This window comes from Hipposideros armiger, unplaced genomic scaffold (assembly GCF_001890085.2).
Source record: "Hipposideros armiger isolate ML-2016 unplaced genomic scaffold, ASM189008v1 scaffold_337, whole genome shotgun sequence".
NCBI classification, from domain to species: domain Eukaryota; kingdom Metazoa; phylum Chordata; class Mammalia; order Chiroptera; family Hipposideridae; genus Hipposideros; species Hipposideros armiger.
Window position 1 is genome coordinate 609,230 of NW_017731687.1, and position 17,912 is coordinate 627,141.

Here is a 17,912-nt window from a genome sequence, read left to right on the forward strand (position 1 = left end):
CTGTCACCTGGAGTGCTTGCTCAGGCCATCTGGTCACCAGGATCTGCCCCATGTCCCCTCTGGGTGGGGGTCATACCTTCTCCCTCTGTCAGCCCTGGTGATTCTGTCATCGCAGGAAACTTGCAGCCACACCAGGAGCTCCTGTGTCCTGGGGCCGCCCGCTGCAGACCCTGCCTCCGCCAGGGGGTCGGGGATGTCATCGTCGGGAGTGGGAGCTCGGGGCAGGGCTTGCCTGCTCTGGGGCCTGGGGTGGGTGACCCTCTCTAAGGACCCAGAGCCACAATTTCAAGGGAGGGGATTCACATCCAGGCTCCATGTGTACCCCATCCTGGCAGCAGCCCCCAGCGTCATTTTTGGCCCTCCAGGTGGCAGGCCACAGTGTTTCTCGCCCAGTTGCTTTCCGCTGTGTGACTGGCTCCTGAGCCCAGTTAGCCGGGTGCTCACCGTGTCCTGTCCTGGCGGGGGTGTTGACGGGAAGGGCTGACCCAGTACAACAGCCCCATCCGTCCTCCCTGCCACCCTGTGCCATCTGCTCTCACGAAGGTTGCTTAACTTGGCCCTGAGGGCATTAGGACGATGACAGGCTCCCAGCCCCGTGTGACAAGGATGAAATGAAAGTGTGAAATGGAGCTGGGGAGGGGGCAGTCACATCATGGCCTCCAGGTGTGATGGAGAGGAACTGCCCGAGAGGTGCAGGCATTGCTGCTGGTGCACCTCCTCTGCCCAGAGGAGCAGCTCCTCATGGGCCGTTCGCCCCTGCAGTGGGCCCAGGTGGCCGTCCACATGTCGCCTCGTGTCTTGGCACCGCGGGCCTGACTGCTCCTGCCGCTGTCGCTGCCGCCGGTGGCACAGGCACAGGGCAGGCCTCCTGGTGCTTCTCTCCCCCAAGTCAGCTCAGGGCATCCCACGGGCTTTTATAGTTGTCAGAAAAGAAACTCCACGTTTCCCCCTCCCTCCACTGCTTGGTGCTAGTGCTGAGCGCAAGCTGTGTGTGAGCCAGAGGCAGGAGTTAGAAAGCGGCTCCCAGCCTGTGCATGGGAGTCACGGGGAGCTTCCGCTGAAGCGCGATTCTTGGCTGGCTGCAGAGAGACTCGGTCAGGTGGCTTTCAGCTATCAGGGCTGTTAGACGTTCCCAGGTGATTCTGCTTATTGAGCTGGAAGGTACACCAGTCACCTGAGTGGCTGGCTTGTTAGAACATGGTGTCTGGGCTGCGGCCCCCACACTCACTGAGGGTGCATCTCATATTTCTCACAAGTTCCCAGGGGAGGCCATGGCCCCAGGCTGCACAGAGTTAAGACCGCCGTGAGGCCAGCGCTCTAAGTAACAGGGCTGGCAGGTCACTGTCCTGGAAGGAGACCTGAGGTGGCCGTGACCCATTGTGCCCCTTCAGTGGTTCGCCAGTCCCGAGAACTGTGTGACCCTTTCTCTGAAGATACAGCCCACATCATGGCAACAAATGGAGCGCCATGGAACACTGGGCAGTTCCTGGAAGAAAGCCCCGTGTGGGAATGGTGCCACCGGGCTGCTGGGCACTGCTGATAAGGGACGGGGAGTCCCGCCTGCCTCCAGGGGGGGTTCGGGGGGTGCTGGTTAGACCAGCCCTCAGCCCATGTTTCCATCCCAGGAGATGCTCAGTGCACAGCCCGCCGCTGCTCTCATGCAGCAGGTGTCTGGTCGTGGAGGAGCCCCTGCGCCCACCACACCACTGCCAGTCGGGGAGGTTGGGGGGTGTGGGGGCTGAAGCTCGAGTGGCGAGCCGTGGTTCTGGGTCTGTGGGTCTCCAGGTGGCCGGGAGGCCCCGCGTCGGCATTTGTGAGACCGATGCTGATTCTGCTGCTTCCTCTCCTGTGAGGCTCAGCCCAAGGTGGGGGCTGGTCCTCGTTCGTGATGAGTGTGAGCAATGATGGGGGGGTGCCGGGGTCAGGCTGCACAGACGGGGTGCTCAGCTGCTGGGGCTCTGATTAGACAGACCGGTGCCCTCAGCCCAGTGGGCATTAGGTGCCTTGGAGGGAGGGTTTGCCCAGATGGTCAGTGGGAAAAGCTGGCGGGGGCTGCTGGTAGACCCACCAGGCTGCAGGCTCTCGGCACACGTCAGCTGTGGGGCTGGGGACCTCCCGCCGCCTCCTCACGCCTGGGCGAAGTCAGTAAAGCGACTGGCAAGTCGCAGAGGCAGGCTGGCTTGTCCTCAACTCACCCCGCCCTGTCTCTCTCCTTCACAGGGTCACAGCAAATCAATCCAGTGCCTGACGGTGCATAAAAACGGCGGCAAGTCCTACATCTATTCTGGGAGCCACGACGGGCACATTAATATCCTTTGACTCACAGCTAGCCCTGGAGCCGCTGGCAGGAGAGGTGGGGGTTCCCGTCCCCACGAGAGGCGGCCAGCCAGCTGGCAGGAGCCGCTCCGAGCAGCCGTGGCCACTGAGATGTGCCTGTGTCCGCGCTCCGGCCACGCTCCTGACCCGATGGCTCACTCCTTGCTGTGCAGCTTCGAGTGGTTCTGAACTTCTCTGATCTTCTCCCAGTAGTGACACTGATGCCTTGTCCCTCTCACAAGCAGTCGCGTTATTGAGTCATAGATTCAAATGGACTTTGAGTAGACCCCCCTTGTTTTAACAAGCTCAGATGGCTCCAGTGCCTTCCCCGAGGGCACAGTGCTTGTCGGCAGCAGGGCTGGAGCTGGCGCCCAGATCTCTTCTCCTGGTCGGGTCCTTTGCAGCCCCTCTCTGAGACGGTCCCTGGAGGCGCGTGTAGTGGCCCTTACCACCCCACCCCCATGTGTGGCCTGGGGCTAGTAACCCCCACTCCCAGGGCCATGTAGGCATTGGAGCAGGTGTGCATAGGATGCCCAGGCACCAGGCCTGGCTTCCAGGGGGGGGGGGCGTCATCAAGCTGCCTTTGTGTAAATCATTTTCTGATCTCCGTGCTGCTAAACCTTCTGGAAGGACCTGTCTGGGAACTCCCGTTCCTCACGCCTCTGCAGTCCTGAGAGAGGGGTCAGGCGTCTGCCCTGTTAAATGTGAGAAGACGTAGGGTACAGTCGGAGAGAAGGCACGAGAATCCGCTTCTCTCCTGGGGGAGTGTTCAGGTCTGCCCAGCCTGACCGCGTCCAGCTGGCCCCACGTCGCCCCCTCCTGACTCATCTCCAGCCCATGTCAGTGCCCCTGGACGTCAACCTCTGATACTCGCCATTCCCTTCAGTGGCTGGCTGGGGTCCTGTCATAGAACGCGTCAGGGGGACGCTCCCAGGCTTCCTCAAGGGCACAGTAACCTTCATAGGAAATGAGATTCTTCTGATGTAAATGCAGAATCTCATAACTTGAAACACACCTCACACCCAAGCACCTGGAGCTCAGAGTTCACAACACGGCCCTGCAAGGTGGGTCAGCCCGGGTGCTCCCTGGGGCGCCTGGGCGGCCACGGGCTTAGCAGTGGGCCACAGCCAGAGCGCCGGCAGTCACGGGCTCAGCAGCAGGTTCCAGGAAGAACACAAGGCGCGCTGGCTCAGTTACACAGCACCGTCCTTCTAAAGCCTCGGGGTGGGGGGCGCTGGTCCATCACGACCATGTCCGTGGCCTCCAGGTCGGGGTGTGGCGTGTGCAGTTCTGCGATCTGCTCCGCTGGCCTGTGTGACTGGGCACTTGGGGCTATAAACGACCCGCTGGCTTGCGCGTGCATGGGGAGCTTGTCTCAGGCCCGGTGCACACTGGCCTGCCTCTCGTGCTCCCCGGGGTGAGGGATTGGCCCTGGGCTCCCGGGGGACACCCCACATCCTGCGGAGTCCGGCTTTTCCTTGACGGCGCCCCACATTACTGGGATTCCGAGACGGGGGAGAATGACGCCTTTGCTGGGAAGGGCCACACGAATCAGGTGTCCAGGATGACCGTGGACGAGTCCGGGCAGCTGGTGAGCTGCAGCATGGACGACACGGTGCGGTACACCAGCCTCACGCTGCGGGATTACAGGTGAGTGCAGGAGGGGCAGGGGGTCGGGGTGGGGGCCTTGGCCCACCAGGGCCTGTCCCTGAGCCCTCAGCCAGGAGCTGTTAGAGTCCAGGTGACCTGCAGAGACATGACCAGGTATAGACTGGGCAGCTGGGGGGAACGTCTGTCCCGCGCCGCCTCCTCGGCTGTCCCTCATCAGTATGGCAGGTGACCAAGGAGCCGGTGAGGCCCTGAGAGGCAGCTGGCACTTGGCAGGTGCTACACAGGGACAGATAGGCACCCAAGAGATGGGAATGAAAGGTGGTGTCAAGTTTGCTTTGCTGCCACTGGCTGGCAGTCACTGGAGCCGGGGTAGTGGCTTTAACAATTAATGTGCAGCTTTCAGGTGAGGGGAAGGAGAAAGCAGTGTCCACGTACCTGCTTATGAGAGTACAGACTCGGCCTCCAGCGCCCACACCCCACACCAGCCCCTCTCGGCCTCAGTCTGGTTATCTGGACCCACTCTCCTCCCGGAGATGGCAGACGCGTGGTGTCCCTCGCACCAGACATGACACCTAACCGCAGGGAACATGCGTGCTGTGTGGGCCTCGCTTGCCTGCCGTGACTGGGCGTTGTGAGTCAGTCAAGCCTCAGGATAAGTGCGGAAGCTGCCCCAGAACTCTGGTGTCATGGCCCCAGTCCTTTCTGCTGCCTCGTGGTGGCCCCCAACATTGCCTTCCCATTGGGGGCCTGCTGCCGCCCTGAGTGTCAGCTGATGAGAAGAACCAGAGCAGAGCCACAGCCTGATCACCTTGTCACAGATGCCTGTCCACCAAGCCTTTGGGACTCCTCGCTGGGCCCAGTTACTTGGAATTTTCCAGTTTACCATTTTCAAGAGGCGTGTGTGTGTGTGTGTGTGTGCGCAAATATTTCTAGGAAGCATTTCACAGCATTAGCCAAAAGCGAAGGTGAGCGATGGCTGGCAGCCGGGAGCAGAGCGCAGTTTCGCCTGCACCCAGGAAACGCCAGGGTCTTAGGCTAACATGTGGGGACAGAAGCGGTGACTGGGCAGTCTGGAGTGGCGGGTACCTACCAGAGATAAAGAGCAACAGAACTTACTCCCTTTGCCGCCCCTTGCCACCCCTTCTCACGCCCCAGAACCCATCGTGATTTCTAACCTTCCTCCCAGAGTTTGTGAGTCGTCTTTTACCCCCTCCCGTGGTCAGCAAACTGCTCCTTCTGTTCAGGTTGCAGTAGAATTTCCTTCTGCAAGAAATTCCCGAGTGGTTGTGGGTGTAAAGCTACACTGAGCCTCTTAGTCTGGAAGTAACGTGTTTTCCCTTCTCGCTAACAGCGGACAGGGAGTCGTGAAACTGGACGTTCAACCCAAGTGCGTAGCTGTGGGCCCCGGAGGATACACGGTGGTCGTGTGCATCGGCCAGGTAGGCGGGGAGGGGCAGCTGCACGCCCGTTCCACTCCCGGCCGTGGACAGTGGACGGACAGACGTTTGTATTGAGCACTGTGTTCCGTGAGGGCCTCGCACGTTCTCTCCCCAGCTGTCCTGTCAGTTCCGCGCAGTGTGACCCCTCCTCACAGGCGAGGAGACGGAGGCACGGGGGCAAGCTGCTGGCGAGGGGCAGAGCTGGGATTGGAGCCTGGCAGCCTGGTCAGAGCCCGCACTCGAGTGTCCACCCTGTGTGTCCATCGGCCATGAGGCCTGCGGGAGGCACAGTAGGGGCGGCTCTGTCTTCACTCGTGTTCGTGTCACAGCTCACAGGGAGGATTGTGAGGAAGTACGTGTCGGGCTCCTTGTATCTTAGGAAATTTCCTTTCATTAACGAGGAGGCTGAAGTGTAGAGTGACCTGGTGACTTCCCCAAGGCCACACGATGGCAGGGGCACCAGGCCAGAGTGGAGCTGCTGTTCTCATTTGAGACGGCGGGGTCTCTCATGCCTTCTCTTCGGGAATTTCTGGGATGAAGCGCCTGGACTGAGCCCCACGCCTGACCCACTTTATGCAGGAGTCTGCTCTGCGGCAGATGCCGTCTGTCAGCAGACCTGGGCATCCCAGTGCGTGGATCAGAGGAGGCAGGTGTGACTGAGCCCCCATTGGCACGAGTGACAGATCCTGCTAAAGAAAGCCGCCGTTACGGCCCACAGCCCCTCCTCTGTTCTCTGAACTTAATTGCTTCGGGGAGAATGGATTCCCTGTGTCCTAGATAACACGAGCTTCCCGCCAGGCGGTTAGTGCAGACAGCCTGGGTGGTCAGTGGGCGTCCAGGGAGTAAGTGGCTTGGAGGCCTGAGGGGTGGGGAACACTGGGAGGCGTCCTCCAGCAGGACGGGCAGGCGGGTGCCTCTCCGAGGGGTGGGCTCTTTCCCGGCTCTGTCAGAACACCTGGCTTTGCAGGTGAGCATGGCAGCAGGCTCTGGGCACGTGGCAGGCGCTCTGTACCCCATTATCTCCTCTATATAATGGGGAGGTGATCTGCCGTCTCCTGGGGATGTAACTCATGCAACACTCGTAGCCACGTGTGTGGACATCAGCGCTGGTTCAGAGCTTGTTCCTTCCAAGTGCTTCTGTCCTCTTGAACCTCATGAGAACTCTGGTCAGCAAAGCACATTTATTGTGTGCGTTGTTGAAGCATCAGGTGGCTTCCCAAGGAGTCGGTGCTCGTAGTGGTGAGAGCAGCAAGAGCGGAGTGGTGACTGCGATACTGTGACTCAGAACTGTCACTGTCCCACTGACTGAGGAGGGAGGAAGCACAGCTCAGGGTCGTGGGGCTGAGGCTGGAGCCCCGGCCCAGGCTGAGCGACGTGCCTGCGTGTGTGTTTCCAGATCGTCCTGCTGAAAGGCCAGAAGAAGTGCTTCAGCATCGACAACCCCGGCTACGAGCCCGAAGTGGTGGCGGTGCATCCCGGCGGCGACATGGTGGCTGTGGGGGGCTCGGTAAGGCCCTTATTCTCCACGCCTTCTGCCCTGGGGCGTGTAGGCAGTTTGGGGGTGACACGAGCTGTGTGAAGGCACGGCTGCCTCAGGCAGCCCCTGGCAGTGCTCGTCCTGGCAAGTGCGACAGGGAGATGGAGACAGGGTCCCGGACAGTGAGGCGGGCTGTGCTGGGAGCTCACGGCCTGGGGCACCGAGGAAGGGACGTCCTGGGCAGCCAGGAGACTTTGAATTGTCCTTGGAATACGGACAGCTCAGCTGCCCCGGAGGGCGGGCTGGTCCCGGGTGTGCCTCCCATGGTGGCCTCGCGCAGGTGCAGGGGCGCCACCTACCCCAGGTGCCCCCCTTCCCTTCTCAGTCCAGCCCACCTGCCCCCCGTCGCCACCCTCAGCAGTTCACCCCAGCGAGCGTTAGTGTTCTCAGGGCCAGGCCCGAGGGGCTCCCTGCCCTGCAGGGGAGGTGCCCTGCTTGCGTCCACCCTGGCGAGGCTCCCTGGGCGCAGGAGGAACCATCAACATAGATGCTCAGCCCCCTCCCCGAGGCTGCAGCTGAGGAGAGCTGGGCAGAGGTTGGCCATGAGTGCCCCTGACTCGGGGACCCCTGGGGCTTGGGGACAGCCTGTGGGCAGAGTGGCACGGGCCTTCTGAAAGAGCAGGTGTACCTTCCCCAAGAAGGGGCTCTCGGGCCAGCACAAGGGTGGGAGTTTGCCAGACTGAGCCAGGTGTCTGAAGGAGCCCGCGGGGTCCTGGGGGCGGGGTACAGAGCGCAAGGGCCAGGTGCCAGGCAGGTGTTTCTCAGGGCTTGGCCTGTGAGCACCTGCACTGGAACTTTCTGGAGTATTTGTAAAGTATGCAGACCCCGAGCACCCAGACACGCCGACTCAGTCGGGGATGCCCAGGACCCCGCACTTGGCCTGCTCCCTGAGTGAGAGGGAGGGAGGGAACGGGAGAAGTGAGCGCGTGCCGGGGAGTGGCTCACTGCCCTGCGCCCCGCAGGATGGGAGCGTCCGCTTGTACTCCATCCTGGGCACCACGATGAAGGACGAGGACAAGCTGCTGGAGGCCAAGGGCCCTGTGACTGACCTGGCGTATTCCCACGACGGCGCCTTCCTCGCCGTGTGCGACGCCAGCAAGGTGGTCACAGTCTTCAGCGTGGCCGACGGCTACTCGGTAAGTGGGCAGTCAGTCCTCTGTCCCCACGCTGGGCAGGGCAGGTGGCGGGTGCGGGCCGTGGCTTTTCTCCTGTCCCAGGAGCCTGTGGTCTTGGTGAGATAGCTCACAGTGGCCAAAAAGTTCGGGACCTGGGTGGCAGCGGGGCCGGCTGTGGAGATGGGCTGACGAGCTCAGCTGGTCGGCCTGCTGAAGTGACCTGGCCTTAGACCCTCTTCTCCTGTGTCGAAGGGCTTGAGTGAGGGCTGTTGCTTGGCTCGTTGCCATTTGAAGTCCGGTACAGAGTGGCACTGACCCTCCCGACGCTGCCTTGCGCTTGGGCGGTGGCAGGTGCCGGTGAGGGGCCCCGTTGCCAAGGCGCCTGGAGGCTCGTCCTGCTCCGTGCCGGACGGGGCGTGGGGGACAGCCGAGGACAAAGGGCGAGAGGCCTGTTTCGTCACCAGAACTGAGCCCTGGGCGGCGCCTGTCCCAGTGCACAAACAAGACACTGCTTGGCGGGATTCAGGCCCTTGGTGGGTGTGAGAGCTGGTGTGACCGGCACAGGCAGCACGGGATAGTATCCCGTCTCCTGTCCCTGGGCCCTCCCCCCCACTTCCCCCTCCCCCCCAACACCTGCGGCAGTTTTAAAATCTACAGGGAGTTGAAATAATTTAGACTCTCCCATTAACATTTTACTATGTCACATTATCACCCACTCAGTAAGCTAGGTTTTTTGTGCATTTAATGTAAATTACAAGCCATCTGCACATTTTCCCCTAAATACTTCAGCTTATGAATTGTTAACTAGAGTTCACCCATTTCTTAGTTTTATCTTTTACTGTAAACTGTGCATATAATAGAAGGCAGAAGTGAATGAAAGTACAAATTTGCGGGCACTTGCCTATAACCCAAACCGCTGCCAAGATCAAGCCCCTCCCCCAGGTGCCTGTCTGTGGTACCACATTGATCCCACTTTAAGTGATTTCATTTGCATATAACAGGCCTCCTTTAAGACATTGAGTAACCCATAAGAGTAGAATCAACAGAAGATGGAATAGACAGACTTGAGAAAGAAAATTCTGGTTAAGTTGACTGTTTTAGGATTAAGAACAACATGGGAAGCCTCCCAAAGTGTTAGAAACCCCTTAGTGAGACAGTGCTTCAAGGCTGAGACTCCTAGAAGTGGCCACATGCAAAGACTGTGGCCATCCCGGGCCACCCCTGGCTCGGGAGGGGAGGGCCTCCTCCGTTTCTGTATTTCTCTCACGGGCATTTCTGTCCCCTCACTGGGGTGAGAGCTCTGAAGGTGAGCGGGAGTCATGCTGTGATTGAGGGCCGTCCGGGGGGGGGGGGGAGGGGGGGCAGTGGCTGCCTTTTAAAGTTGGGCTTCACCTTCAAGTAGCAGGCACCTCGTGGTGGTGTTACGAGGGGGCCGTGAGTTAGGAAGAGTTGTCTGTCCCCGCTGTCCCCATGAGGGTTAGATGACATGCTGCTTGGCCTCTGACCTACCACCTCTATTTTCAACCTGCACCTAGGAGAACAACGTTTTCTATGGACACCACGCGAAGATCGTCTGCCTGGCCTGGTCACCGGACAATGAGCATTTTGCCTCAGGTGGCATGGACATGATGGTGTACGTCTGGACCCTGAGCGACCCCGAGACCAGGGTCAAGATCCAAGGTGACTTGCGCACCCGCCTCGGCTACCCAGGCAGCTCCCGCAGCGCCGTTCCCAGGCACCGGCCCCAGGGCTCCGGTGCCCCTTCTGTGCCCCTGTGGAGCTGTGGCGCTCCTCCGTCAGACCCCGGGCTCTGCGGGCAGCCCGTGCCGGACACTCAGGGACCAGGTGTTCCTGGCACGATAGCAGGCGGTCTGCGTGCACCAGACGCGTGCGGAGTCACGGGGCCTCACTGGCCATCTCTTTCTGTCTTAGTCCGTTCAGGCAGCTCGAACAGAAACCCGCGGGCGGGTGGCTTAAAAGCAGCAGAGATGACTTGCTCCCAGGTCTGGAGGCTGGAACCTGAGGTCAGGGCGAGGGCCCTGTTCTGGGGTGCAGACGTCTCGCTGGGTGCCCACGCGGTGGAAGGGCTGAGGAGCTCTGGTCTCTCCTGCAAGGGCTGTTCCCAGTCACGACCTAATTCTCGCCCTGTCACCTTGGGCTAACTTAGGTTTTCACCTCACGAACTTTGGGAGACACACATTCAGACCAGCACCCCTTCCCTTCCCCGCCTCCTCAGTCCCGCACTCTGTGTGACAGCAGTGTCCAGTCGAAGCATAATAGCCTCGTGTGCACTGTACGTTTTTGTAGCAGCCACGTTTAAAAAAGAAGCTGGTGTAAGTTAGTTTTATTAGTCAGTTTAATTTAACCCAACATACTGTTAACACGTGTGGCGGTAGCTCATGTCACAGGCGCTCGTCCCACGTGGCTCGTAGCCCCAGGTGGGACTGTGCCCATCGAGGGCAGTGCCGCCAGTGTCTGCTCCCATCCCTGTCACTAGACTCGGGTCCCTCTGAGAGGATCTGAGTGCGGTCCCTCGGGGGCACTGCTGGTTTTTGACACACGTGGTCACATCTTCCTTGTCTGAGGTGTACATAGGCACAGAGAAACGGGACTTTCCTTAAAAGTATCCTTTTTTTCTTAGATGCACACAGGCTCCACCACGTCAGCAGCCTGGCTTGGCTGGACGAGCACACGCTGGTCACGACCTCCCACGACGCCTCCGTCAAAGAGTGGACAATCACCTACTGAGGACCCCCCGCCTTCGGACGGACCGAATCAGGGACTAGAGTCTAACCGCGGCAGAACGGCATTTCTCTAAATATTTCTGTACCGCCCCCGCATCCCCACCCCACTCAGGAGGGAGGTGCCCCAACTCCCGAAACCCGCGTCTCTGCAGGGTGCTGGTATCTGTACACGTCCTTCTGAAAGCTTTAGACAGTGACAGTTTGCACATAAAAACAAGGTGAGCACTTAAACTGCGGAGCATAACTCACACCCCCCGCCCAGCGCAGCCCGCGTGCGGAACATTCCAGAGGCAGAGCCTCGAAAACACACAGACCCGCTCCCGTGGCTCCTGCCGTCCCAGGAGATTGTCCCACCCCCACCTGCAGACCGCGGCTGCGCTGGGAGGAGGGTGCACCGTGCGTTCAGCCGGAGCTCTGGCACAGGTGTCACCTGGTCCCGGAGCGTGTCCCACACCGTGTGGCCACCTCCAGAAAGCTCCTCAGCAGACGGGCACACATGTGACCTTGTATTTCACTGTCAGTTTTTGTGCTTCATTTTAAAAATGGAATCGTGAGGGGTTTTTTTTGTTTTTTGTTTTTAAATTGTGTCCTAACTGTTGCCTGTCATTGTTTACAAGCTAGCGGGCCGAGGGCGCCGTGTCCAGGAATCTAGAGCCCTTGATAGCCAGACTGAGGTGTGTCTTGGTCACCATTTCACTGTCATGCTTTGATGTTTTCCCGCCTTTCTTTCCCCCTTCTGTCCCCGAGAACAAAGGTTAATTTAAAGTTAAAGATGAAGTCACTGTAAGCTGTCATCCTTTTCACCTGCCTTTTCTTTTTCAGTGCAGAAATTAAAAGTAAGTATAAAGCACGGTGATTTGGAGTTTCTTTGCGTGTGTCGGAATCACTGGTAAATGTTGGCTGAGAGCAATCCCCCTCCCTGCACTTGTGAAAACACTTTGAGCGCTTTACGAGACTAGATCGAGAGATAATTAAATATCTTTTCTCTTCATTGTGGATCACTGACTCTGTGTGGTGGGGGCATGTGGGGGGTGGGGCACACGGACCCTCGTGGCTCTGGGTGTCTCACCTGCTGCCTCAGGGAGACGGTTTGGGAACCGAAGATGTTGGATCACCTTTTGGTGAGAGCGAGTCTCCTGGATGCACCCCCATCCCGACCACCAAATCCCTGTGACTGGGGCCACCCCACCTGCCTTCATTTCTGGGCCTAAATTTCTTCATTTGTGAACTGAAAACTGGACCCTTATCCCACCAGTCCACTGAGATTTCATTATTAGCACAGCAGAGCCTGTCCTAAGCTGACTCAGAGAGAGCAAGGATGGGATGCATATTGGGGCTGTTCGCAGTGTCTACCACAGTGCGCTACTGTCCTCGTGCAAAATGGTGATAAGGTCCACATCTCTGCTGGCTGTGCATGTGAGAGGCTCCAGGTAAACCTAAGCTAGGCTGGGCCCACAGTAAACGCAGTGTCAGATGTACTGTCATTAGGATGAAAGGGCAATTAGCGATCAGTAACGTACACATAGCCAGACACAGTGCATCCAGCTAATGGTAACACAACACACTGTGCCCTGTGCCCCAGGACAAGACCAGGGCAGATCACAGGAGGAAAATTGGGCAGGTGGTCGGTCCCTCAAGCCTGGGGAAGACGCTCAGAGCCAAACAGGACTCAGGATGAGACTTCTGGAAGAGACCCGAGGCAGGGTTTAATGTCATCATTGTTCTTGCTTGGACTCCTTCCTTCTGAGGAGATGAACAGTTACAAACTCTCTTTAATGTAAAAATCTTTTTCTATTAAGACCTGGCTTTCTGAGTTTGCCCCTGTGGCTGGCCACTTACATCCATCTCTGAACCTCAGCCCTAGCTAACAGTTTGGACAGGACGGTTCTTTGTTGTGGCAGGTCCTGCAGGAGGCTTGGCAGTGTCCCTGGCCCCCACGCACGAGATGCCGGCAACACCCGCTGCCCCAGTTGTGGCAACTAAAAATATCACAGACATTGCCACTTCAGACAAAAAGGGACCCTTTTCATTTTGAAATAGCTAGAGTTCTTCTGTTGTTAGGTAGAAGTGCTTTGCAACTCCGTGATCTTCCAGCTTAATTCTCTTAAAAAGAACATAATGATAATTTGGCTTCCTCACTTTATTCATTCAGAGTCCACTCAATCGTTTTTCATTCACATTCATGTGTGAAATATTCACTGATTATCTGCTACGAGTCAGACACCTGTCTGCTTTGGGGGACACAGCTTGGAGATGAGATGTGAACTCACCGTGTTTGTAGAATGCAGGGGGAGGGTGAAACCCAGTGTTCCGCAGTCATTAGGGCAGAGGACGCGCAAGGAGCTGTGGGTCCTGAGTGAGGGATGTGAGACCCAGCCTGGCGGTGGGGTGGGGGTTATGTTCCCCCTTTGAGGGTTCATGAGCTGCTGCTATGATACGCACCTCCCACTCCTGCCTGCCTCCCTTCGCCCGTTCCTGGGCACCTGCCGTTCCGTGTTTGCTGAGGCCTCTGGTTGTAGTGCTCAGCTGAAAACAGCAGAGAGCAGCTTGTGATCACGGTTGAGCCGAGGCCGGCCAGTCTGCTGGAAACACTGGAACCGGAAAGGATCCGTGGCTCCCTGGAGACGGGCCACAGGAGCTGAGCGTGGCCAGCACACCAGGCAGGCCTTCCCAGCCTCCATCCGGCAGCGCGAAGCCGTTTCCTGGCCTGGCCTCAGAGAAGCTGGCTGCCTGTTGAAATGGCCTGTCGGCTGAAGACAGCTTCCTCAGTAACGGCCTTTGTTGTCAGCCCTCCTGGGCCCAGCAGGAAGAATGGTCTTCTGGCTTCTGCCAGCTACCTGCCTTGTTAAGGGCACAGGCAAACTGCTGTGCAATTAGCTGGTTTAAGGTAAGTGGAAGGGACGTTATCCCACAGGGAGATCTCAGACATAAATCTCTGTTACCAGCAGATGCGGTAAAAGCACTTGACATTCTACACGGAAACTATTCTAGCCCAAGGCTTGATTGATGGCACACTGACCTGGCCTCTCACTTCCCCAACCCCATCCAAGTGTCCCTGTTACTCAGCTGCTTCTTTGGGGCAAAATAAGTAAATTACAAGGATTTGTCCCAAAGAGGTGCTAATAGATAGTATTGGTTTGATTTGCCATCTCCCTCAAATCACCTAGCTGGTATCTCAATGTAAGCAAGCTCCTCCCTCCTCGTAGCCCAAGCAAAGACCAACTAAAGGGAATGGATTCGCTCATGTAATGGGGCTTTTCGCTCAGTACTGTTTCTGAAAGTATGCTCCGAGGCCACCGGCAGCAGAAACTCCTTATAAAAAATACAGGTTCCCACTGTGTGGCTGTGTCTGCTAGAATTAAACGCATATCTGCCCTGCAGCCCATAAACCCCTTCCCTACGTATATACAAGAGAACGAGGTATGTACAGGTCTGACAATTGAGTTTGCAAACTTGTTGCAACCATGTTGCTAACCTTTTTTGGTATCGGATTATTCATGAATTTGTACCAACTGGAGAAAGAATGAACCAAGGTTACTATTTGGAAGTGCTGACAAGGCTGCGTGAAAAAGTTAGATGACCTGAACTTTTCGCCAACAATTCATGGCTCTTGTATCAGGATAATGCACCAGCTCACGTGGCACTCTCTGTCTGTGAGGGAGTTTTGAGCCAGTAAACAAATAACTATTGGAACACCCTCCCTACTCACCTGGTCTGGCCCCCAATGACTTCTTTCTTGACCCAAAGATAAAGGAAATATTGAAAGGAAGAGATTTTGATGACATTCAAGACATCAAGGGGAATACAACAGCTCTGATGGCCATTCCAGAAAAAGAGCTCCAAAATTGCTTTGAAGGGTGGACCAGGCGCTGGCGTCAGTGCATAGCTTCCCAAGGGGAGGACTTCGAAGGTGACCATAGTGATATTCAGCAGTGAGGTGTGTAGCACTTTTTCTAGGATGAGTTCATGAACTTAATTGTCTGACCTCGTACTGAAAAGGTCAGGGAGCTTCAAGGAAGTTCTTAAGTCACCAGCCGTGCCTTGGAGGTAGGACCAGGAGTCCAGCCAGTGGGAACTTCATGGGCGTGACGTGAGGCTTGAATTAATGCTCCTCACAAGGGCAGTTCTGGCCCCAAGTCCCAGCGAGACCAGAGGTCGTGAGTAGCTCGCTGTCTTGTGTTTTGTGGCTGCAGTTGTACTTTAACTATGGGGAGAACCTGATAAACTCTCAGGGGACTCAGTGGGGAGAGCTAGCATGCCGGAGGCCTGGTTCTCTCTCTGGCAAGGGTAATCTTTTATACTGTTGGTGGGGATATGGAGGGGGGAACATTCTGATGCAAACTGTGTCACATTACGGACACTCATTATCTGAGACCCAATAATCCTGCTCCTGGGCACACGAGCTAAACACTCTCACAGAGGCCCACGGGGGGACACGTGTGGGGACCTTCCTGCTGTGTGGCCGATTGCTGCAAGCTGCCTGGGTCCCCATCCTTGCCAAACGCTCTACAGAGCTTGTCAGAGTTAATTTCCCATCAGTCCAGTGCAGCTGGCACTAGGTCCCCCATTTTACAGATGAATAAACTGAGGTCCGTGAGCTTAAGTATCTTAGTCAAGGTCACACAGTTCATAAGTGGCAAGGCTGATAGGCAAATCCCAGCTCTGCCAGACCTCGCTCCACCTCAGTCTATTTATCCCGGAAACCACCCGCTTCATAATGAGAAATGAGAGGACTGGAGCGAGTCCCCTCACCACTGAGGTTCCTTCCATCTTATATCCTTCCCTTCTTACTTTCTGGATGAAAGCAAGGGGAAAGATAGGTGTCACAGGAAAAAAAGGCCTGGTGGGAGTGGCGAAGAAGCTGTCAGTTTCCCTCTTAAGAGTTCTGACTTCGGTGAAGATTTTTACCCAGCCCTCCATGATGCTTCATGTAACAAAAATTCTTGAAAAGAAAAACAACGACCAACACGTTAAGCTCACGTGCCAGGCACTGTTTTAAGGATTTTACATGTCAGCGTCAGTTAATCCTCATGGCAACCCTGTGAAGCAAGTAGGATGTTTATCATCTCCACTTTAAAGATGAACAGACACCAGAGAGGTTAAGTAACTTGCCCAAGGTCACACAGCCAAATTATAAACCCAGGCTGAGTCTGGCTCCACACTTCTAGTTCTCAGAACTCTGGGAGGCCATGCAGTGAGGCGGGGCCGCTCGCGTGTCGCACGCCTGCCCTGCTCAGCACATTTCGGATGGACCGTTGACCCGCTCTTGGCCTCTGTTTCTCCTTGTAAAGTGTGGATAAAAATAGTGTTCCCCTCCTAGGGTTGTTCTGAGGTATAACATCTGCAAAGTAATCAGTAGGTTGTTGTCATTAAAGTTTTATCATAGCTGAATCACACATTGCTCCCTGTAGGGCTCGGCACTAAATGCCCCAGCGTGAACCTGGGACACTGTTTACTCCTGGGCCCTTTGGGATGGCCACAGGATCCCCCGGAAGTGGATGTTGGCCAGGGACTGGGGGTAATTGCATTTTAAGAGGAAAGAGGAGGGCGAGCTGAGACGTTGGGCCCCCACAGGGGGACAAGGTGAGCTCAACCGACTGACAAGGGGCCTGGGAATGCCAGCCAGGGGGTCTTCAAAGGCAGAGCAAATGCGAGGGTCTGGATTCTTTTTTCTTTTTAAGATTTTTATTGGGGAATGGGAACAGCGCTGGGGAATTGGGGAAGGGAAACAGACAAGTTGCTGTCGTTTTGTTCTTCAGTCTAGTTGTGGAGGACGTTGCTTCACTGGCCCAAGTTGGCACCATCATTGCGCTCTTCCCGGGCGAGGCAGATCAGTCGCCAGCTTCTGGACGGCCGCTCACTGCGGCTGCTGGCCGCTCACGCTGGCTGCTGGCTACACAAGGCAGCCCATGGCAACCCACTGCCACAGGGGCTGCAGCCTATGCCGTCGCCAGTGACTCATGGCAGCCCAGCTCCAGGTTGAGCTGTTGTTCAGCATCTTAGCTGTAGAGGGCAGTGTCACTGTCCCTCATATGTGGGATCCGAACCGGGGCCCTCTGGCGTCCCAAGCCAGTTCTTAACCATCGTGCCACTCACCCGGCCCGAGGGTCTGGATTCTTGATTGGGAGAAGGAAAGACACAGGGAGAGTCCCCAGGCTTTGGAACCAAACAGATCCAAGTTCGCATCTCACCTCATCGCCGGCCTCGCCATGTGACCTTGCACTTGCACACCTCTCAAGCGAATTTCCTTGCTCAGACATGGGCTTCTGGTGCCCAAGCACAGTAGCTGGGGACTCTGAGATGAGGTCAGGGGTGCCCTTTGCGGGGTGCCCAGCATGTATCAGTCGCTCAAGAAGCCCTGACCTCCCTTCCCATTTGGGGCCAGGAGCACATGGGTCTGAGTTCAGCTGGCCGGGGACCAAGTCTTCCCTTGTGACCACAGACAATGAGCCCAGTTCATCTGCCACAGCGTCCCTATTTCTTCCTTACAAAGACAGGAAGGAAAACTGGTGATGTTTGCCTTTCAAAGGCTCCTATTCAGATTTCAGTCTATGCAGCTATTTTTTTTTTAATAATGAAGCCATATTCTTTTTTAACTTGACTTTTATAAGATCAAAACAGGCTTTTCAATGAAATGTTAAAAATCAGATTCAGAGCCGGCCTAGTGGCGCGTTGGTTAAGAGTTGGCTTGGGACGCCAGCTCTGAGCAGCAGGGCCCCGGTTTGGATCCCACATGAGGGCCAGTGACGCTGCCCTCTACAGCTAAGATGGTGAACAACAGCTCAACCTGGAGCTGGGCTGCTGTATGTCGCCAGTGACTGCGTAGTCTGGGCTGCCGTGGGCTTACCGTGAGTGGCTGGCAGCCAGCGTGAGCAGCCAGCAGCCAGCGTGAGCTGCCGTGAGCTGCCGTGAGCGGCCGTCCAATGGCCGGCGAGCGACTGCCTCCCCCGGGAAGAGCGCAATGATAATACCAACATGGGCCAGTGAAGCAATGTCCTCCACAACTAGACTGAAGAACAGAAGGACAGCAACTTGTCTGTTCCCCTTCCCCGATTCCCCAACGCTGTTCCCTCCCCCAATTCCCCAATAAAATCTTAAAAAAAAAATCAGATACAGCAGAAAATAGTGCCAGATAAGAGGTGAAGACTAT

General features: G+C 56.7%; 1 protein-coding gene across 1 annotated transcript in view; it reads left to right on the top strand.

Moving 5' to 3' along the window:
- WDR1 (WD repeat domain 1) overlaps window positions 1-11,758 on the top strand; it is a 50,666-nt gene extending 38,908 nt beyond the window's left edge. Inside the window, exons 6-13 of the mRNA XM_019661145.1 lie at window positions 1,392-1,512; window positions 1,967-2,308; window positions 3,810-3,966; window positions 5,279-5,366; window positions 6,763-6,873; window positions 7,866-8,039; window positions 9,554-9,698; window positions 10,660-11,758. Coding sequence (XP_019516690.1) covers window positions 1,392-1,512; window positions 1,967-2,308; window positions 3,810-3,966; window positions 5,279-5,366; window positions 6,763-6,873; window positions 7,866-8,039; window positions 9,554-9,698; window positions 10,660-10,766 — 1,245 coding nt within the window. The 3' untranslated portion in view covers window positions 10,767-11,758. The remainder of the gene's footprint in view (window positions 1-1,391; window positions 1,513-1,966; window positions 2,309-3,809; window positions 3,967-5,278; window positions 5,367-6,762; window positions 6,874-7,865; window positions 8,040-9,553; window positions 9,699-10,659) is intronic.
- The last annotated feature ends 6,154 nt before the right edge of the window (window positions 11,759-17,912 follow it).